The sequence below is a fragment of the Sparus aurata genome, chromosome 5 (genome assembly GCF_900880675.1).
Source record: "Sparus aurata chromosome 5, fSpaAur1.1, whole genome shotgun sequence".
Lineage (NCBI taxonomy): Eukaryota > Metazoa > Chordata > Actinopteri > Spariformes > Sparidae > Sparus > Sparus aurata.
Window position 1 is genome coordinate 22,376,660 of NC_044191.1, and position 22,871 is coordinate 22,399,530.

The window sequence follows — 22,871 nt, forward strand, 5'->3', positions numbered from 1 at the left end:
TTTCTACTGATTCAAGTAATGAGGTAAAGATGTAGTTAGTTATTAAGGCTATAAAACTAGAGGTTATAACTAAAAAGCTCCCACTCAGTTCCGCAGTCAAGCTGGCTCTGAGCGAAAACGCGTTTAGCCTTACTACGTAGTACCACGTAGTGCTTTGTGTCCGTGTCGGCAGTCCATGGTTTTTTTAAAACCGGAAAGACATGGCGGCCTCCATAGAGCTTGCCCGTGCTATGTATATTCAGATAGGTAATTCTTCGCTCAGGAGGATAAGTCAGATTGTTGGCAGAATTAATTGTACACCTATGAGGACTCACTTATGAACGAAGACATTGATTTGAGTTAATAAATTACTTAAATCGTTACACACTGTCCCTTTAAGTCTTCATTAGCAAACTGTAAATCAAGATGCTAGCCTTTAAGATTTAAGATTACCATGTACGTAGGTCTATAATATGAGAGGTGTCACTTGTACTGACAGATCTACATCCATCCATCCATCCATCCATCTTCTTCCGCTTATCCGGGGCCGGGTCGCGGTTGGCAGCTGTCTAAGCAGGGACACCCAGCCTTCCCTCTCCCCGGACACTTCCTCTAGCTCTTCTGGGAGGATCCCAAGCCGTTCCCAGACATAGTCACTTCAGCGTGTCCTGGATCCTCCGTCCAGGGGGCATTCGAAACAGATGCCCTGACAGATCAATCTTATCTAATTTAGCTTATTGTTTTGGCCTCATGGTCTGCAATTTAAAGGATAAGTTCAACCCCCAAAAATATTTAAATGGCTCCATACAATTCGTCCAGCTTAAAGAGATGAGATCCTGAGATCCAAAATTACAAATGAATTTGAAAATATATGGACACCCTCTGTACGCAATTAAGCTTATGCACATGCTTCACTTGGGGTGCATGCTAAAACCTTTAGCTTAACAGCTATGCCAAAGATTTCAGCTTAGAAAAGGGTGTAAAGAACATCTTTTCAAATCAATTTGGGATCTCAGGGCTTCCATCATTTTTTGTTTTGTTTACATTTAATCAAGCCCTAATCCAGCCTTCTCCATTTTTTTTTGAGAATGCTACAATGCTGTTTTGCTGTGAAGCTCCAGAAAGGCTTTGTGGACTATGACACTTGGACCAACTTTTCACCAGCACTAAGGTGATTAGGTAATGACTGAATTATCATTTTTGAGTCAACTTATCCTTTAATAACTTTTGACTCCAAATTGCTTAGCTAAAGATAGTATATACATGATATGCCAACCACAAAACAGAAGACAGACACATTTGGCAACTACAGCTAGCTAGCAAGCTGGCTAAAATAGTGCATGCCCTTCAGGAGGTGGTGGAGACTAAAGCAGAGTTAAAAGGAGACTGAATTTTTGACTCACATCTGCCAGGTCACCAGAGACATGACTCCAAAAGTATGCTAATGAAGATAAGTGAATCTGCTGACAAGTCTGCCATGTCAACTTAAAGTTATGTTCTACTAACTATTGTCTCATCTGACAGCAGCTCTGGAGGACTGGAACTTCTTGCTACAGAGACTTTTCTCAACAGGAGAAAACTCATTTGTCATTTGCTCTGGGAATTATGACAAGTTCGACGTATTCTCTGCTCATTAGCAGAGTAATTCTGGGAGTTTTAGGGGATTGCTAACTGAAGGAGAACAGACAGTGCGTTGAGGAATACACTTAATCATGCATCCTGCATTAAAATCAGATGATAATAGTGTAAAATGATCAACATTACAGTTCTTAATCTCTTATTACACCCCTGTGTAACGTTATCTGAAGGTAACACTGGCACAGAACCTTGTGTGGGTTTATAGTCGTGCGTGGGTTGCATATTAGGCTCTTCTGAGACCTGTCGAGGAAGTCAATAAAGATGTGAATCTGATTACTAAGCCCGTGTGTTCTAGGAATAGGCAACACTAATGAACTGCTGATCAGCATTAGAGCTGCCCACACTGAGTCTGTCAGTAATGGCTTTCTTTCATGGCTGTTTGTTGATGGATTAGCAATGACGTCATTATAACCAGAAGCAGGAAACCGAAAATCGATGCAACCATGGTTATTTGGTGAAAACGTCATGGTTAGGTTAATGAGATCAGTGATAAAAACAAGTCAGGCCTTGCAGTGATGTTTTCCCTGTGTGGTTCTTATCTGTGTCAGCCAGACACTGGTTGCGCAGGCATACGAGAAGGGTAATCTACGTGGACTGCTGTCAACTGTTTGCTGTGCTTTTACCAGTGGTGTTTCCTTTCATTTCATGGCTTAGAGTTTTCTCTGACTGTCCTTCAGTGATTCGGGAGGAAGGTGAGAGGTTACAATCCTTACTAGTTGGGGAAATGAACAAAAGAGCTTATCAAAAGCACTTGGAACTTGGAAAAAATGACATAAATACAAATGACATCACAGCAGTATGGCAGTGCACGTAGTGCACAATTACTTTCTACCTCTTAATCACTTTTTACTTTATATGTAGTGTCTGTGATACAAATACAACTTAGTAGTTGTCATCTTTACTTTCATACTGCTGATTTGTGCTTAGTAGAAGATTTTGAGCATTTGCATTAGGAGCCAACTTCTCTTGTCTTTATTTAACAGTGAGGGCCCTCAACTGTTAAATCAGCAGCTTAGGTCGGAGTCTTTCCATTCAAACGCCGGTTTACAAGCAGATGCACCGGGAAGCTTGTAGATTGGAAGTCGACTCGGAAATTCAGACTTCTGACTTGCAATGGAATGCACCATTAAACCTGCCTGACACAGCTCTATGACTTCATCAGCAACCAGTTTCCAAAGGCAACAGATCACCTATCAAAACATGTGTGATAGCGTTTTCTGTAATTACATTTGGCTGAAACTATAATAACACACCATGTCATGTAGACAGTAAGTACATCCAACTATCCAAACTTATTCAAATATAAATTGAAAGCAGAAAAGCAGGGTACTGTGCAACATATCTGACATGTTTCCTTAGCAGCAAACATAGCAAGAACAACATATTTTTTTGGTATCTTGTACATGATGACTGTGAAAACAAGTATTAGCAGGACACATACAGCAACTTTACAAATAACAGTTTTGTTGTGATGGGGCTCGCAATATCTATAAAAAAAGTTGGTTCTCCGTGTTCACTTTAGTGTAACCCCTTAAATATCCAGCTCACACCTGCTCCACGGTCAGAAGTATCCCCAATTGAAGCCTGACAGCTGTTAACTTTATAGTATCCGGGGTCTTCTTCCTGAGGTCCATTTCACGACCTCTATATCACTTTCACCTCAACTGGGTTTTTGTGTTCACTGCAGCACTTTCACACCAGCAGAAAACAGTCTTTAAGGTCATACTTATCACGCAGGGTCATTGTCGACCCCTCTGTCGGCTTACTCTGTGTTTATTTAACTTGACTGAGGACGGCTTATTCACGCTCATTTTAAAAGGAAGATGGACTGAAAATGCAACAGCAGCAAAATAATTTAAAGTGCTGTGTCTCAGGATTCCATGTGGGATTACACAATGACAACAAGGCTGTTTTTACTTCACTTCGTATAACTGCACCTATCTAGATTGTCTGTTTGTGCATTTTGTCTGCCTCTCCAACCACTTTAAATGGGAGGTTACAGCAGGGGCGCTATTTTTAGTGCTCAGACACAGCTTTTATATTAGTCAGCACTTACCCTACTTTCCAAAATGTACAGTACATCACGTTTGGCTTCAGTTCGGCTGCAGCGGACTTTACTTCGTTATACATGACTAAGATCTCACTAACTAGATGCAAATGTGATATGATTTATTAAGCAGTCCCTTTAATGTGTCCTCTTCACATTAATTTAAGATGATGGCCATTTGAAACACTGCAAATTCAAAACTGGACTTTAAACTGAATGTCCAATTGTCACATAAACAGGGTTTTCATTTGGTTTTCGGTAACAGTGACGCTTTTGCCCTTTTGTTGTCCTACCCGTCATCGAGTCTTTTTAACATGTAACATTGAATTGCTTGATTTGATTCTGTATTTAAAACTGAATTTACAAGCTTCCAAGCAGATAAAAGGCAGGATTTCCCTTTTCTCTGCTTTCCTCATCAATTCACTTTGCTATAAAACATTTACCCAGAAACACAATTACCCAACCGGAATTCACGTTCCACCACCATCACCTCAGGCACATACCCTGAGTATATCTTCCTGTGCTATGAGCGGGGGATGACGTGTTAAGGTTAAGGATCGCTTACACGCCTTATTGTTGTGCCATGTGATTGGCAGGAAGTCTTTAGAGACAGCTGCAGGGGTGGGCAGACAGGCTCTGTGGCATGTGAGAAGCCAACGACTAAGGAGAGTTGCATGAGGTCTTCCGTGACGCATGACCAGAATACAGTACTGTAAGCTATGTCTTTCTGAGGTATTTTCCCAAAAAGGACATTTGTTGTGTTAACACTGATTATGAAATATCACAGCTTATGATAACACACAGGAACAAGGGGCCAAGAACAGAGCCCTGGGGAACTCCATCCTCCACATCAGTCAATATTGATGTGTTATATTAATTTTATCATAAGAAACATATTGTGTTATTTCCGATAGGTAAGTGTCAAGGTAAACTCTGGAAATTAGTTTCCATCATGATTAAATTAAAGTTTTAAAATACCCTTTTTCACATAGCTTAGTTCAAAGATGGTCAAGTCTCATCCCTGAGGCATCTGAGAGTCACCTTGCTTTTGTTCAGATTTACGAGTGTGAGAACAGAACTTTTGAAGCGCTCAACAAATCCACTAGACTCAGCTGTTGGCGAAGAATAGCTCTGATGCATATGTGACATAACTGCTTTAAAATAACATTGCATCTTCAATTTATTGTCTTTCAGCTCTGAACAGATGAAAAGGACAGCTAAGAGGCGGTTCTTTAATAATGACGGCTGACAACTAATAATGAGGCTAACTGAGTTATCTCTGTTCTCAATGCAAAAAGATGGAATTGATAGAATTGCTCTTATTACCATCTTGTAAGCACATTTTCAGTGTTCGTTAAAAGAGCATGTGCAGCCGGAGACTTCACCTCATCGCTGCCAGAGAAGATTGCAGATGAAATTCTGACTCACCACCTGTTCCTCTGTAAGATGTCCATCACTTGCTTTCCACCGGCTCCTGTGCATGATAAACAGTTTAATTTACCCTTTGGTGCATTGCTTTTTCAAGAACCACACGATTCCACATTTTAAATGTAATCTGCACCTGACTGCGCCCAAATTATGTTTGATTTATTGCAGCACCCATCACTTATTTGGGTATTTAATTTTAAAAAGGTTAAACATTTGACATTACAATTTTTAAAACAAGAGGACATTTGACTTTTAATAACTTTCAGAAGTCCAGCATAGATCATCATGTTTTCTCTGTGAAAAAGTGTTTGATTCAGTGACCCGTATCATATCCACTTATTCTTCTGATTTTCCGTGCTGATGCAGGTCAAATGCTGACACTTTTCATGTCAGACCAGTTTTGTTTATGATCCAAGGTAGCCTGTCAGCAGTTTTTTTTTATTGCCACATACCTAAATAAACCCTTGACCTCCAGAAAATTTGGGATTTTACAGCCGAATGGCTCAAGTGGCCCCAAATGGGTGGGTGTGACCAAGCTGCCAAGATAAAAAACTGGCCAAATACCAGCTAAGCGTTTGGGTGTCACTAATGATTCGGGGTGAGCTGGCTCAAGACTCTCAAAGGACGAAACTTCAATCATCTCAATTTGGGGAAGTCTGAGAAACCTGTATCTGGCTTATTAGAGGGATCTCTTGTCTGTCTTCAAACCTCAAGACCCTGGATGAAAATCTTGTTAGATTAATCCTGAAGGCCTTGGTGACAGGAGCATCGCAGCTGCTTAGCCTGGTGCGTCTAACAAAGCATCTGTCTGTCTGCCTATCTATTATCTATTATTTAAAAATGGTAATGCTTTATAATATTTTAGTCCTTGTAATGATGATATTAGATAGGTATTATAAATCCTGATTCAATGGTTATTAATGTAAGACAGAACTGGTAATCAACAGTTGACTATACTTTTTGTAGCTGCCAGAACTAAAGTGAGAACAATGCCTTGTTGGGTTGATAAGTGAATCAAAAGTTGAGATTTTTTTTGTGTTTTGCACCACTAACATATATCATGTATGTGTGTTTTTTGTTCCCTTTTTTTCAAACTTGACCACACACAGTGCTCACCCCAGATGGGGGAGCATACTTATCCTTTTAATTTGTGCATCATTAACTTCAACAAAATGTATGTAAGTATGTAAGGTTTAACAATTACATATCAGGTATGTTATTTAAACTCAATAAATGTGTTGATAATGGAACACTTGTATTAAGGTTCTTTCTTATAAGTGTTTGTAAATGTCTAAATCTAACAATAGACATGTTCATGTTGCTAGTATTCACACTTTATAATGTCTTGAACCTTAATATAAAGCATTGCAGAAAGCCAGGTCAAACCAAAACTTCCATAACTCCAGAAGTCAAAAATTCCAATTCTTACTTGTGACTTCAAAATGGCTTTAAACATATTGAATTCCTGATATTTCTGCCAGTTTCATGATCAAGTGGAAGGACAGAAAATATAAAAATCTGTTTGTTACAGAACATTACACCATGAGAAATATCATTTTGAAAAAATAGGCCTTAATACCTAATAAGTAATGCTTATCACACAGACCTGAATATAAAGTGTTGCCGAAAAAACAGACATAAAGGGTCAGCATATGACAACTCTCCCCCAAAAAGTGTAAAAAAGGTACATCATGTTGCTTGAAGGATGGTAGTTATATGTATGTATCTATCTATCTATCTATCTGAATCATCTGTATATGCTAATGACTCAAACACATTTGTTAGTCAGCCCCGTGGAAGCCTGTACTGACAGCAGAACAGCAGTGACTACACCGAATTTGCATTTTGACCTATCAGTCCTGATCTACATGAGATGAATCATTACACCATCTGAGGTATTTCCACTGGATTTAAATATAGGTATTCTGGGGGATAGGGAGTCACGCGAACTTGAGAGAAATGATGGAATGGCTGCGAGATTTGCAGGCAGGAGCTGACGGGTGGAGGTCAGACGGTGAACAAATATATGGACCCCTCTGGTGAAAATATGAAACTGTGAAAACTCATGCTGCTGCCACAGCTAGTGATGCCTCCTTACTGAAGTAAGAGGGGGGAAACCTCTACAGTAACCAGCACAAGATGAGTGTTGGTTACTCCAAGGGGAAAACATGAATCTACTGACCCTCCATGACACATGGATGCCTGTGTCTGGTCTAAAATTGACGCCATGCCTACAATTCCTTCAGCATGACAGTTGTCAAAAAGAAGCTCAAAGCGGGGTGTGGACAGGGAGTCTTGGGTTTCAGGATGCAGGGATAGTGATGAATCACTCGGGAAGTTGTGCGGGGGTTGGTGTGAAGGGGAGGATGTCTCACTCCTCGGAGTGGTGAAGCACAAGTGTCCTTTAAAGCAGAGAGCCGTGACAGGTAGAAGTTTAAGTACAGAGACCTGAGAGACACGAAGGTCCTGCTTTGAGGCAGAAGCACAGATCTTGACTACAGACCCTGAGCTGAGAAGATAAAACATGGGAGTGTACAATGAACAAGGGTAAGATTACAAATCCTGATTTAGAGTCTTTGTTCTGGTACCTCTAAGTGGTGTAAAGCTGACTTGGAGGTGTGTTTCGCAGCATTTTAATTAATTTATCATCCTTTGAGTAATTGCTGCAATATAATTAGCACATGAGGGGAAACAGTGTGAGGTGATATCATGACTGTTCATCACATATTTTTTTTCAAAGAAATCACTGAAATAAATTGGTGTAAACCCTATTTCAAGTTCATAGTTATCCTATAAGTGAGATGTGACAACCTCTGTAATCACTGCACTTTGATCACGTCTACCCTGTCACTGTGTGTTTTTCAGGGCGGCGCTGGAGGAGCCAGAGCATCGCCTCTTGCTGGTCAAACAGGCAATGGGCAAAGGAGGGTCTTCCCGCTGTCGAGGCGGCAGACAGCTCAGCAGACTTCCCCCCAAAGACGTCCTCAATGACATGATGTTTGTGGGTCAGTTACTGCATTGGTCTACATCTGACAAGTAGAGTTTCTGTTTTTAAAGAGCACTGAACCTTTACTTTGGAGGGCAGTTTAAGCTGCTCAAGTTCTGTACTCAAGATGGAAGACAGAAAAAAAGAGCCAAATGTAGAAATAATATGCAGCGAACGAGTCAAAAATTCTGATTTAATTTAAACTGGCACTCCACCAATTTTACTCATAATGTTCGGATCACAATTTGTGATGGGGACAACTACATTTTGACTTGTGATAGAGCACAGGTGTAACTAACTAAACTAAAAAAGTTTTAACAATGGCTCTGTTCACTAGTCCCAGTGTGGAAGGTTTTATGTGAAAAAGACCTATTATTTAAATAAAATGTAGCTTTAAGAGAATATGTGATGCTCATTAAATGAATGCATCTGTTTAACTGTCTCACTCTGTGCTCCCCTACATGCAGATACTGGCAGCATGACTCAGCATGCCATGCACACAAGATAAATACTCTTTCTATAAATTCAGCCTCTGTAGTACTTAAGGAGACTGTTGCTCATATTGTCTGAGAAAGGAGAGGATGCTAGGGACTGAAAATGAAAAGGGTAAATAGAAGTGGAACCCTCAAGGCTAAAGCAAAGAGCAAACAAACATGAAGACAAGTGACAAATTAAAGGGCAAACTTCAATAAATTAGTGGAAAAACAGTGCAAGTGCAAATGCAAAGGGGGCAGTAATTGTCTGATAATGATGTGAATGAAATGCTATGACCTTCACAATCAGGAGACCTCAACCCCGCCGGAAAAGAAGAGCACCAGTGTGTTAAACAGCACTCTCCACCACCATCGAAACACACGGAGCAACACAGTTCGGTGTTCATCCTTCTATTAGAGCCCCAGAGACTTGTTACCTTCCTGCCAAAGAGCAGTGAAGCTGTGCTGGAGGCCCTTTATTTTGTCACCCATCTGTGCATTTGCAGTGATATAAATTAGTCATAAGTTTGAGTTCAGATTATTTTTTCACTTTCCTGGATCGCACCTCCTTCTGCCAAGGATCGCCATGAAAACCAGTCAAAACAGGTCGATACTATTGGATCCATGCCTAAATTCGCCCTGCTTACTGCCTCTACTGCATACAGTAAGAGGAAGGCAAAGAGTGAGATTTAGAAAAAGTAAAAGGACCTTTTCATAAAAATGACTGTTGTTGATTGACACCGGTGACAGGTTTAATTGCAGTTATGGATTTTGTATTCCTTATATGGTAGCAGATATATTTTGATGAGAACTATATTCAAATAAGTGCCCTGTTTTGTTTCGATAGTCGGGGGTTGGACCCCGGACGATCCTTCCTGTCTGGTAGAACAGTTCTGTCCTGACTACAATGAGTGGAAAACAGCAGCATGCATGGTTAATCGTCGTGGCAATGTGGCTGTAGGCACACTGGATGGCCAGATCTACTCCGTGGGTGGGGAAGATAATGTCCGCTGCTACAGCAATGTGGAGAGGTGAGAGACAGAACTGTTTCAAAATGTCTATTTCAACTCAGAATTTGTTCTCAGTGGTCTTAACTTGCCAATCAATTCTATCCATCTGAAATGTCACACTGGAATGAGTTCAAATGTTCTCCCATTACACTTTCACTTTAAGCTGTAAGGATTTTTCCTGCTTTAAGAACCTCACATCATCATCCGTACAGATTGTGTTTGTTTTGTCACATGCTCCACTGAATTTCATGTTCCAGCTAAATGCAAGCATCAAACTGCTGACTTCATGAGAGGCTGTAATTGAAACTGTTCCTTTCGGTTTGTGCCGATTTTCTGGTATATTCAAACTGACATTTCATTACCTCACGCCGGTTATATCAGCTTGAGAACCTGAAAGCAAACATGTTCGCGCTGATGGTGACAGGTTGAAACACGGGTCGTCTCTTTATAAGTTGGAGCTGCTCTGACACTTTTTTCAGAGGAATCCACCCAGACCCAGGTCGATCTCTGTGAAGGATGACGTCATGTAAATGTAATGTAGGTGTCTGACAGCTACTCCTGGCCTTTATGCTGGGTGCTGACATTGGGATAGGGGGTGGCGGTAAATGTGTTAAGGCAGAAGGTGAACGAGCAGGTTCTTTCCATAGGCTGTCGAGACTCCTCAAGTCATCCTCAGCACTATGCCATTAAAATATTGTTTTAATTCTATGTTTTATCTGACCTGGATAAGAAGGAATCCAATCCGGTGACAGGTATTAAAGGGATATTCCGGTATAAATTTAAGCCATGGTCTAACACACCGTGAAACTGTGTTAGACTCCCTCTCGAGAGATAAAGTTTGCAGACCGCTAGCTAACGTAGTTTTAGCATCCTCAGAAACGACCGCACGACAACATTACATTGCAGTAAATGGGTCCAAATATAAAACCGCCATCAAAAAGCCACAATTAATGCTCAGAATAGCACCAAACTTCAGCAACATTAGAAATAGGGTCCCAGCACATATGTCGAGGCATCAAACATTTGATATAGTTGCCGTATTCGTCGGAAAATATAAACAAAACTCACCACCAGAGAAGCCTTCCTTGTTGTGGGGAAGCCCTGTGAGTCGATTACCGAGTGCAGTAGAGTCCCGCAGTAATTTTCATCATTGAGCTGCGGAACTCTACTGCACTCGGTAATCGACTCAAATTGTCCAACATCTCTTGGTATGCTGAAGCATTCAGAGTTCCTTTCACTGGAACTAAGGGGCCAAGCCCAGCTCCTGAAAGACACCCAGTCAGATGGAGAAGTGCGTTTTGTCACTCCAGAGAACGTGTCTCCACTGCTTTAGAGTCAGGTGGCGGCGTGCTTTACACCACTGCATCCGACACTTTGCATTGCACTTGCTGATGTATAACGTGGATGCAGCTGCTTGGCCATGGAAACCCATTCCATGAAGCTCTCTACGTACTGTTCTGGAGCTAATTTAAAGGCCACGTGAAGTTTAGAGGTCTGTAGTTATTGACTCTGCAGAAAGTTGGCGACCTCTGCGCACTATGCAGTTTCATTTTGGATTAATACTTGAATAGGTAATACAGGCTTACTGCTAAAATATGCAAAAGTTTCCTCATACTGTCCAGTACCATATTCCCCCTCTGTCTGAAACACTCTGTTCGAGCTCCTGTCTCTTTAAGGCCCCTCCTCCTGAATACCCAGTCTGCTCTCTGATTGGTCAGCTCACACACACCTGACCCAGCACCTCTTACAACAACAAGACAGTTTTTTGTATTGTTATACCCATTCTAACTTCCCTCACACATTATAATAAAAATATCATAACTAAAACTTATATAACTTAAAACTGAAACGAATAAAATTAGATTAACAATAAACATTTCTTAAACATTAAAAACTAAACTGAAATGAGCAAACCCACTTGGGAGACTAATTATATTGAAAACCAAAACCAAAACCAATTCAAAATTAAAACTAATGACATAAACAGAATACCTACCAGTCACTGCTTAACCAGAGGCTTGCTATTTAACTGGAATAAAAAGCTTTTGTGCTATGTACTCGTGCTCCTAAATAGTCAGGGAAACAAAGCTCTCAATGTATTTGTTGTTGTTGTTCACATCACTGAACAGTAGAGGTCAGCATTAAGGCAGAAATTAGTTGCAAGCTTTGCTGACATCAAACCCAAACTGTTACCTGAAGACATCTTATTATTGAGCAATGGGCCACCCAAAATCCCCCATCACAGGATTTCCCAAATCTTATTATGTTGCCAGCATATCTTTTCCTCACAGGCAGAGAAAGTCAAAATATAAACTGTCAAACACACATGCACATTTTCTCCCACTTCCTCTCCTCCCACTCTATCAGATGGCTCAAAGGAGCTGGCTCTGTTCCCTATTCCCACAGACAGCCACTCCTTTACAGAGTACCATCAAGCTGACCCTGTACAGATCATCCCAGGGCTGCCTGGCAGACCGATGGGGAAAGACCCACTTCAAACTGATCAGCTTTTAATGGCCTCCCATTTAGGTTACCTAATCTCTAAGGGGTTGTTACAGTGCTGTTGAGACATTTGAAGATAATGTCTGACGTCCTACTTGAGCAAAGACTTGCCAATCAGGTGAAAGTGCTGTTTTGGGGGATGTGGGCTTTCATGTAATGGCCCTGAACGGAGAGAAAGACATTTTAATAGCCTTCCAGCAGAGAGGAGGCACTGTGGCAGATGTTTACATGGATGCCCACACGACTCAATTACTCTCGCTCAGTGTGAATGTTTGTCACAATCACAATCGCACACAATTGCAAAATATTAAACACTCTATGAAAGCTGTGTTGGTTCTTTTCAAGTTTTTTATTACCAGTATCTAATTGTTGTCATGCACTTTGACATCCCTGCTTCTTTGACCACCATCACGGCAGGTACAACCCAGACACAGACAGCTGGAGTACAGATGTAGCACCCTTGAGCAGCCCACGCAGCGGAGTATGTCTGGTGGCAATGGACGGATACCTGTATGCTATTGGAGGACATGATGGCATTACTGCCATAAATACTGTGGAGAGGTACTGCAGCATGAGTCGCACAAGAGATCAATATCTTACAGAATTCATTTTGAATCTTCTTAAAACATACTGTAAGACATTAAGTGGCACTATGCTTTATTATTTTTCCTAAAAAGTTCTGCTGCCAAAAGATTTCACTTTAGATTTAGTAAAGAAAATAAACACTTTCAAAGCACATCTTTATTCCTAACACCATCTGGTACATCAGAAAAGCTTAAGCTAAGTCTCCTGTGAAGAAACAAACACACAGCCACATTTTAAAAATGAGCATTAAATGAAATTGAAAGGAGTGGGCTGTGTCTTACATATATCCAGAGTGAAAGTAATAATGATCTTACTTACCTGACATCTCACATTACTTTTAAAGGAATCTAAAGTGGCTGACTCAGAGGAAGGAACAAAGAAGTGATAAACTGAGTTATGCAAAAACATTAGTGATTGGCAGACCATTTGTTAAATTGCTGCCGCTAACCTTTGTTTCACTGTTCTAGGTACGATCCGAAAATGAACATGTGGAGCAAGCAGGCAGCGATGCTGACCAGACGCACCAGAGCAGCGGCTGCTGTGCTGGAGGGTCACCTGTATGTGATTGGAGGGAATGATGGTGATATGGCACTAAGCTCAGGTGAGGCTGTCGTTGACATCAAACCTCAGGCAGTACGAAATTTTGTCAGGCACTTTGTTTTGATCAAGCTTATACTGATACAGTCATACTGATCATTTATTAACATATAAATAGTTAACTGTTATTTGATGCTTGGAGGCATTTTGTGAATTGACATTTTCCCACCACTATTTGAAAAAAGCTCAGCTTTCTTTGACAGCTTTCTGACGTGTGGCAGGATTTCAGTCACACGTAACTATTTTCTCCCCACTCAGACATACACACACACTTAGACACACACACACACAGCCCCCTGACCTTGCCAAAGATAAACAAGGGTTATGTTGTCCTGCCACTATTTCAGTCCATGAGAAGTGCACGTCAGTAAAATTCCCACAACCCTTTTTCATTCCCATCAAGTTCACAGTCAGTGCTTACGTGAATGGCTGGAAATTACATTATTTTTTAAGAATTTCCATTGAACAGATAATAAAATAGATATAAGCCTCCTTGGTGATGAGGTTTCCGGCAGACATTTTTTTTTTAGCTTTTTATGTACATCTAAAACTGCAATAGATCAATATAACCTGGATATTTTTGAAAATAAATATTAAAAATACTTGTCTGTATGGCAGTGTTACTCATTCAATGTGTGTAGTTATGTATCATATAGTATATATGGCCTCTTCTGACTTCTGCTATCCTCTAAATGTCCCTCAGTGGAGCGTTACAACCCTGTAGACGGTACTTGGTCGATATGCGCCCACATGCTGAGTCCAAGGGAGAATGCCGGCTGCACTGTGTACCTGGGACACATCTATGTGGCTGGGGGCAAAGACGAGCTCAGCCTGGAGCTCTGTGCTGCCGAGCGGTTTAACCCAGACACAATGAGGTGGACTCCTGTCAAACGGTTGAGGAGCAAGAGGGACAATGTGAGTAACTGATCACTATGACACAAGGTCTCCCTGCTGATCTAAGGCGCATGTGATTTTTTTTACAACAAAACTATTAGAACAGAAAAGATGGAGAGAAGAAACAGGACTGACTCCAACTGAGAAGTTCCATTACAGATTGCCTTCAGAAGACATTTAGGGTCCGATACTATGTTTGGATCCAATAGTCTAAATGTTATCTTTTGTTTTTCAAAACTTTCTTTACACAAGAATATGATAATAAAGGAAACAGTGGTGACTTGCTCGTTTCTGGCATGCCATGGATGTATCGGCAGGTTTAATGGTAATCATATTAGTTTATCTGTACAGATGAGGACTGTCGTTATTTTCACAGGCATTTAGTCATAAACCATGTATTTATCCCAATTTAAACCTGCTGCTGGATCTTGATGAGACATAAAGGGACCGCTAAAGGAGACATGAATGTATGTACCAATTATCATGCCAATCCATCCAACAGCTATCAAGACATGTCACTCATGGTGGTGCCTATGGAAAAGTCAGGGGATCAAAATCTATCTAGTAATTGGAAAGTTTGACCTGTTGGTGGCACTAGAGGAAAAGTCTTTCATTTTGGACCATAATGGTGGACCAGCTGACCAACAATGCCATGCATGGAGCTAACAGGAATGAAAAATGCTTTTGGTTATGGATTTAAAAGACAAAAAGCATGTCAAATCGATTTCATTCAACTAATTTACAAATGTAATTTAATATCATTCTCTTACACCCACTCTATCGTGCCTCAGATGTCCCTTGTTGTCTTCAGTGGAGCCTTGCTGGCTGTGGGAGGCTCCGACGGTCTCACCACTCTGAAAACAATAGAAGTTTACTGTCATGAAACCAACTCATGGAGGTAAGATGAAAACCAATGCTTCCACTGGGATTCCCAGAGATTATTCATCATTCAAATAAAGCCTTAGCTCGGATGTGTTTCTATAAGTCTGTATTCAAAAGGGACAGTTCACCCTAAAATCTAAAATACGTATTGTTCCTCTGAACTGTGCCGTTGAAACATCTAGGTTGTCTGGGTGTGAGTTGCAGGGTTTTGAAAGAGATTGCAGCTTCTCTCAAATATGATGAAACTCGGCAACTTGGCTTGTGGTGCTCCAAGCACCAAAAAAGTACATCTGAAAAACTTAACAGCAAGGTGTCTTTACAGTAATCACGACCCGGCTACTCAAGATCCACTATTCTGAAGCTTTGGTATGCAAGCTCCCTCTAGTGGTACGCGGTAATGGTCCCTTTCTAGAAACCATTAATAAATCATAATCCACAGATCTTGCTGTGGGCAGTTTAATGTAGGGACTATTTTCTTTCTAAATCTTTTCAGAAAAGAAAGCGTGCATCTGCTCATGAAAAAAAAAGCTAGGTCATCAAGTTATTTAACGTAACAGTTCAGCCAAGAGGATGCCATTCTTATTTTTTTTATTGTTGCGCTCTGAGTACAAGCCTTTCATTCTTGAATTAATGAACCTTTCCTCTGTTCTGTGATAATTTGGTAGAAAGAAAATAGATCCTACATGAAACTGCTTGCAACAAGTTCTGCAGATAATCTTGAGCAGGGGCTCTCAGACGTTCTACTCCTCAGATAATATCAGGTTTTCCAAGTATTATCACCATGTAAAATATGTCATGATACAGTAGCATAGGCCTTCTCCATGTAGCTTAACTTACTGTTTTGTACTATTTGCTGTAACGTATACGCTGTGAACTCTTCAGTGGCGCTGCATGAGTAGTGCTTGGTTCACTGTCGTCAACTTCAGTTTCAACAGAATGCAGCACAGGGACACAGTTTAACGCAGTTTATGTTAAGCTCCTAACTAATCATCAATAATGTATGAGCGTGTGACGTGCGTGAACAAGACTATGTAGCAGGCAGAAACAAAGGCATTACAAGTAAGACAAAACTTATCTTAAATTTTAATTCAGCATACTTATTTTTTTTTTTCATGATAGTATTACTTGTATTTTTCTAAATGTATTTATTTTCAAAAAAAACATACCTGGAATTCCTCTGTGTACCCCTAGAGGGAGCTTGCATACTGCCAGTGGTTCTCGCACCACAGTCTGAGAATAGTGGATCTTTGAGTAATCAGGCCTTGTGCGGTCAAGTGCCATTTTATTCAAGAGGAGGCTAAGTCACTGCGGCCAACATCTCCAAAACTTGGCAACTCACACCATAACAATCTAATCTAATCAATGTATAAATAGCACTACAGTGCAGAGGAAGAATAAGCATTTTTGATTTTGGGGTGAACTGTACCTTTAAGAACAGTCGTATGTAACAGTCAATACTGTATCTTACTGTCAATATTTTAAGGGTCTTGGGGTCTACGTTGTTAGAGAGAGGGGTTAGGAAAGAGATGGGTTTAAAAGAGTTTAAATTAATTACAATAATACTTAGTTTGAAATTACACTGCACACAAACACTGTAAAAGGGAAAAACAAAATTCTACTCTGAATTTTGTCAAAAAGGGATATGATGAATAAAGAAAAAGAGAAAAGCCTCATCATCCTAAGCAATTACACCTACTCATCATAATCTAAATGCAACATTACATTAATGAATGTTGCAGATTACTGTCTGTCTTGCCGTTATGATACAGTTGTCAAATGAAGCTCAAGACAAAAATACTGCACATCAAGAAAGTCCAGCCAGACAAATACACAGAGTCACTTTGTGATTCATGCACCATGTAAGGCTCCTATATATTATATATGCCTTCAGGCTGCGTACTGAATCTGAGTGCTCCACTGTCTGAGTCTTTCCCTCTCCATCTGTTTTTAGACACTTTGGAAGCATGAAGAGCAAGCATCCAGGAGGGAGAGTGGCTGTGCTGTGCTGAGGCTCAACAATGCTCACATTATATGAACAGGACAGAGGTGTTGGAGAGATATAGTCTAATGGATGTGCACCAGCGTCCAGGACGCATTGTGATATGTTCAAGTAAGGCAGTGTAATGACTGAATAATTGAAGAGTTCACTCCAAAATGAGACAGTGCTGCATTAGTAAACGCTGGTAACTGCTGTTGCAAAATGACTGCGAGCATTAAATTAAAGCACATTATAGGCTACTGGGTTACCATTAAAGTTGCGGGTCCTTTTATGTCTCCAGCTTAAAAAACAGATCTCTTTTATAGCGATGAGTCAGTGGCAAATACATTTCAGCTTGGATTCTTTTCCCTCCGAACAGGTGTGAGAGTCTAATACTGACAGATTTATTTGATTTTGGAGAAAATCTAATAAAGATATGTAAGTCAGTAGTAATGTCATTAACAAAAACACATAACATAAACAACCCAGAGCCTAACAGATATTGGCTTATCACAGATAAATTGGTAATGGTATCAGTGTATATGTTGTAGGGTTTGACTGGCTTTTTCAGGGCTTGTACTGATACCGATTATTAGAAATCAGGGAGAATGAAAATCGATATTTGGGACAATTTACTCAAGTACTGCTCTTAAGTACAATTTCTTGGACTTTACTTGAGTACTTTGATTTTCTGCTACTTTATTCTTCCTCTCTACTACGTTTATTTGAAATTTTTAGTTACTAGTAACTCTGCAGAATTAGATTATTAGGTGTTTATAGGCTATCAATTGTTGTGGGCGGGACATTGCATGAGAGGATGCTGCACCAGAGCCAGAGTAGCACATTCTTAAACCACTTTCTTTAATCAGCGATCTGACAGAAAAATCACAGATACCGATAATTGGATAAATGCTAATATGACAGTCAGCCAACACTTCATATGTTGTTTGTTGTTACAGAGTGGGTTTCTTACATAATGCAGAATAAGATACTTGGGGTAACCTATCAATTCCCAGTTAAGGTTATGTCATTTCTGGACAGTAACGTTAATTGTTACACTGAAAAAAGAATCTATACATATCTCTGCATTTGAGGGACCATTGCAAGAACTGTGTTTCTGCATACAGTCTTTGTATTTAGCAATATCAGCCAATATATCGGTCCCAAAATTGCCAGTATCGGTTGGGCTCTAAAACAATGTTGTTTTGTTTGATTTTTAGTTGCCATAGACAAAAAAAGGGTATAAAATGTTACAAATTGGACAAATTTTACAGATTGGATTGGATTCTTTCTTGATGCAGAGTAACAGACATGTGCCGAACAAGATGGAGGTGAAATAAAGCAGGTGTTTGGTTGAAAAAGCAATTCGCAGGTGACAAACTACTTGATATCTTAAGATGGAAGTTGTAACTTAAACCTTGATGTATGACACAAAGGATGCTTTGAAGGCGAAACATTGGGTGGTTGTTGGATGTGGAGAAAGTGTTCTGAATGTTTTCACAGCAACAGTGATATGGTCTGGAGAAATGATAATGATAATGATAAAGATGGTGATGTGTTTGTTTTCTCATGAGTTTTTTCTGAATTGCTTCAATCCACTGGAAACATCTTCGAATATATTTTTTTCTTTGAAATGTTTATGTCAACTGTATGACTACATTTTATGTGTACATCGGCTTATGTGAATATCTGCTATGCCTTGTAAATAACCCCTCAGCACAGACTGTAAACACAATCTCTCCGTCACGTTTCATTATTTAGCTTGTGTAAATACCCAGCAATCAATGCAAAAACACAGGATGGATTGTGCAATAACAAAAATCAGCTGGATCAAGTTATGGAAAAAGAAATATGTGGGAATCAAGATCCTGAGCGAGATAAGCGCGAGAATGAGTTCTGACTGCTGGCATGGGAAAGCATAAGTGGCTGTGTGGGCTTTAAAATGATGACGCTCAGAGCTCTTTCCCTTGGAGAATAATGGGCTGAAATGTGGAGAGGCTGAGCACAAGGAACGCACACAGAGCAACACGTCTTTTTTTCTCCCGGAGACACACGAGCCAGCCAGCGGTGTCTCCCTACCGTTGCTCTTTGCGCACCAGAATGAATATTTTTTTCAATTTGAGGGGATCTGTGGTGAGGCAAATAGCAGAGGAGAGATCTGTTCCAGGTATGTTTAACCTACTGTTGGGGATTTTTCTACAAGTTGCCCGGACTTTGCATGTACTGTGTGTGCTCCATTATTGATGTTGGATAGTGGGAAATGATCAGATAATTAATAAAGACTGGTGTGGTCTAATTCCATTGCAATGTTTTATAATTTTTAATTTTTTTTAATTTTCCTATTTAGACATGTCCATACCAGCAATCTGAGCCCATGGATTGACAGACGTACTCATGCTTTTACTGGCATATTTATTAATTTCACGATACAATAGCAAAGTTGCACTTTCCACCTTTTACCACCAGATGCCTCTGACTGATGAAGACATACACTGGCATTTCACACTATTACACAGCTTATACGACAGGAGAAACAATCCTATTTGTCTCGACATAAGAAGCCACAGTCTTAGACCTTTAAAACACAGAAAAGCTTGACACATTGTCGGCACAATGTGTGGTTAAAATCATGACAACGCACCATTTAATAACCTATTACTGGGGTAGTTCATTTAACGCTCGTTGCAAGCGGTTTTTTTTTCATTAGGAGTTTCCTGTCAGCATCAGTTTCCTCCTCATCTCATCATTGTCCGGCAGATGGCGAAGCACCCGTAGGTGGCTCCAGGTTTGGAAAATGAGCGTCCCCCTCCGGGGGGAGGGGGGCATGATGTTGATGCTGATGCTGACGGGAAAGCACGGGGGACCGACAGGGAGTAAGGTTACGCTACAGCGCTCGGCTACATGATGTCCTTGTGATAGTTTGGCAGTGTTACCGCAGCACATGACAGCACCGGAGAAAGACACGAGAAGCGGTACTTACATTGACCGTTGCGACGTAACTGCAGCTGAGAGCGGTAACTCGAGGATGCCGGTTAAATAAAAACAGAAGCAGCCAGAATGAATGTCAGCGTTCTAAAAATAACAGTTTAGCCTCCCTCCGCCGAGCGATGTAGTTCGTCAACGCGAGCAGACAAAGTTGTTGAAAAGGCGACAAGTAAGGGTGCCGGTGTGGGACTCGCGCATTGATATGTAAATTGACCGTCAGGTGTACGATAAATTAAAAAGGCGCTTTCGTGCTCCGCGGGTCAGCCAATCAGCGCCGAGGTCCGGGACTTGTTTTGTTATTACAAAAACCTGAATAACAAAGCGAGCCTTCAAACAGCTAGCTCCTGTCGCTGAGGTGCTTTGATTAAACGCTCAAGCTAACTCTTCTTCACCCCCTGACCGCTTTAAAAGTACCATTTCTCTCCGTCATGAAAGGATCTTCGCAGAGGCGCGTTGATGGGAAACATCCTCTCTGTCACAGTATGAGCTGTGTGCGGAGGTTATCTTTACCGAGCTTATGTTTACGATGATGGGACGTCGGTCAGAAACGACAATACAGCTGACTAACGAAGTTAGTTCCCTCAGGAAGCCTGAATTTACTCCCAGAGACTGTGGTGCTCATTTGTAAGTCACTCACTCTTGTGTATTTGTTTAATGTTGTATCTTCAGGCTTAAACATTGGGTGTTTTGGGTTTAATCTGAGGTGAACCTCTACTGCCTAATGCTGTGAAAGTTAAATGACACCAATAAGCTAATTGTATCTAATATGTTTTTAAAGCTCTAAACTATAGCTATAACTATATTATTCTCCTTTACACTGGTGCTGTGAGTTCAGTACCCTTTCTATCCCTCAGCTGTCTTACTCTATTCCGTCATCCTAATACTTATGGTTGACTTCATTGCAGATTTCAAGCTCTCGTGACCATTTTCCCTGTTTTATGCACCAGAGAAGTTAAGCTTCGTAGTGTCACTCACACACTTTTCCTTGAATATGCTGGCTGTGTTTCAATAGGTGAACCCTTGTCACATCTATTGTTCTGTAGCCTATTTATGAGGGAAACTTGCAATGTTGGTATTCCAATTAAAGCGTAATGCTGCCAATGATAACTGGTATTTGTAATCTCATGACAGTAAGCACAACATCCACCTTCAGCCTTCTGTGATACATGTTTTTGAAGAAGACTGCAGATTTTAATGATCCTCCTTCTTCCCTAGGCCCCCATCTTATTTTAACTCTACCCCCCTCCCCCCCTTCTAAATCTGTGGTTTTCTCTCCATTAAGTGGAGTCTGTCTAACCGGGAGCAACTCCATTTCCTATTATTGTGGTTACTTTGCCTCATCCATTAAGCCAGCTCACAAAGACTGCATATTCTGTTTTTGAAGGCAATTTACTTTCATGGTTGACTTACAGCCATCATCTTTTTTTTTTTTCTGGTCATACAGTATGCCTTAACTTATCTTACAGCCTTAAGTCAAATCATTGTCTTCAATGTGTTCTTTATGCTCCTGACCAAAATCTCCTTTTTGTCCGGTCTTACTCACCTCGCACTCGTCAACTTAAGAGCACACTCAGTTCGTCATCCCACTGTCTTCACATTCATCTTCATGGTCTGTGCTTTCACTGTTAATCAGGGAGAGCATGTCCCTGGGTGCTATGACCCAACTTGAGGCTGCCTGAACTGTACTATGATGACCACACACAAACACATTGCTCGGTAGTACCCACTTACTGACCCCCCCCCCCTTAGAGGCTTCAGACGGAAATCAAACAATCTCAGTGGGATACACAGATCAGTCATGCGGCTGAACACGTAAGGCATTTATGAAATAAGCTCAACATTGATTCACACACATGAATGCACCTCATGTTCAGCCACAAAGAACACACATTCATACATTGCACATCTGTTGTAAGTGTGGAACAAATGTCTGTGTCCTATTTCTGAAATAATTTCCCTCTCCTTGTGTTGCTTCATAGGCAGAAAAAAGGTTTAACTCAACCTTGATAAGGGGATCCCTCCTCAGCATGGCATGTGCCCTGAATAATGCAGATGATAGCTGATGACCCATCTGAAATGCTACACTTTATCAAAATATACCCTATAAATAATAAAACACTATCTATTGGGAATGTGTGAGAAAGTTAGCACATTAGTATTGAACAGCACAGCTGCATTAAAGTGTGTCGATGTAATCCCTCTCTGTATAAGGAGCAGCACATTTCCGAGGTCTCGCTGAACTCTAAGCGGAGTTAAGCTGCGACACAGGCAGCGAGTGTAATCATGTTACATCCTCTCTAAGTCTTAATGAGGTGAATTCTTAATAAGTGTGTTTTAACTCCCTCCTTGTCTTTGCTCTCCCTCTCTGTCCCTGCCCTCTCACTCCTTTCCTTATTCGTCACTCCAACCCCCACCAGAGGCAGTCATGAGTCCTCCACGCCGATCATCGAGTTCCCATGGTGACAGGTAATCTCCCAAAGCACTTCATTCCTCTACATGTGACATTGAGTGACATGGAGGGAGCACATAATGCAAACACAAACACGCCGATATACAACCAGTACTGTATGCTCAAGAAGCATACAAATACATGCATGTATACTCTTGTGTACAAGTAGTTGGGGTTTTATTTTTGTCTCTGCATTGACCTTCTCCTTAAGTGAAATGTCAGTTTTTTTTTTCTTTTTGAATAATGAATGCATGTTGGATATGTTTATTTTATTTAGTTTAATAATACATGATGCATGTGAGAAAGGACAGTTGCATCAAATTATCTGGTCCAGTCTTTCATGCATGACTTGCTTTGACTTACACAATCAGGACCAAAAAACATTTATGTTAAAGCTGTTTGCTCAGCTGTGTTCAACACTGTAGGTAGGAGTTTGGC

General features: G+C 40.6%; 3 protein-coding genes across 24 annotated transcripts in view; 2 read left to right on the forward strand and 1 right to left on the reverse strand.

Moving 5' to 3' along the window:
* LOC115582013 (uncharacterized) overlaps window positions 1-20,111 on the reverse strand; it is a 38,989-nt gene extending 18,878 nt beyond the window's left edge. Inside the window, exons 1-3 of the mRNA XM_030417680.1 lie at window positions 19,980-20,111; window positions 14,910-14,993; window positions 433-5,138 (exon numbers count right to left, since the gene is read on the reverse strand). The gene's annotated coding sequence lies outside the window, so the exon portion shown is untranslated. The remainder of the gene's footprint in view (window positions 1-432; window positions 5,139-14,909; window positions 14,994-19,979) is intronic.
* LOC115582015 (kelch-like protein 20) lies at window positions 5,678-19,295 on the forward strand. 2 transcript variants are annotated; one of them, XM_030417683.1, is made up of 8 exons: window positions 5,678-5,878; window positions 7,958-8,097; window positions 9,399-9,582; window positions 12,481-12,624; window positions 13,116-13,249; window positions 13,949-14,160; window positions 14,931-15,037; window positions 16,973-19,295. In XM_030417683.1, exons 2-8 carry the CDS (start codon window positions 8,007-8,009, stop codon window positions 17,028-17,030), a joined length of 930 nt encoding a protein of 309 aa, XP_030273543.1. In that variant the 5' UTR covers window positions 5,678-5,878; window positions 7,958-8,006; the 3' UTR covers window positions 17,031-19,295. The 2 variants fall into 2 exon arrangements, with proteins under 2 accessions (XP_030273543.1, XP_030273542.1); XM_030417682.1 differs by lacking the exon at window positions 5,678-5,878 and adding an exon at window positions 7,438-7,639.
* Window positions 19,057-22,871, forward strand: part of kcnt1b (potassium sodium-activated channel subfamily T member 1b) — an 81,111-nt gene continuing 77,296 nt past the window's right edge. For 20 of the 21 annotated variants that reach the window (XR_003984115.1, XR_003984116.1, XR_003984114.1 and 17 more), the window contains exons 1-2: window positions 19,057-19,166; window positions 22,402-22,450. Coding sequence is in view for 17 of the 21 variants with exons in the window: in XM_030417665.1 (XP_030273525.1) it covers window positions 19,100-19,166; window positions 22,402-22,450 (116 nt within the window). In the remaining 4 variants the exon portion in view is untranslated. Of the gene's footprint in view, window positions 19,167-20,468; window positions 20,609-22,401; window positions 22,451-22,871 lie in introns of those variants that run through there. The other variant, XM_030417668.1, reaches the window with a different exon arrangement.

Bases quoted from the DNA above. Each gene is read 5' to 3' on its own strand.
- LOC115582015 (XM_030417682.1), top strand. From the start codon at position 7,617: ATGGGAGTGTACAATGAACAAGG. The intron at 14,161-14,930 runs GTGAGTAACTGA...ATCGTGCCTCAG, and splicing joins TGAGGAGCAAGAGGGACAAT to ATGTCCCTTGTTGTCTTCAG. The intron at 15,038-16,972 runs GTAAGATGAAAA...ATCTGTTTTTAG, and splicing joins CATGAAACCAACTCATGGAG to ACACTTTGGAAGCATGAAGA.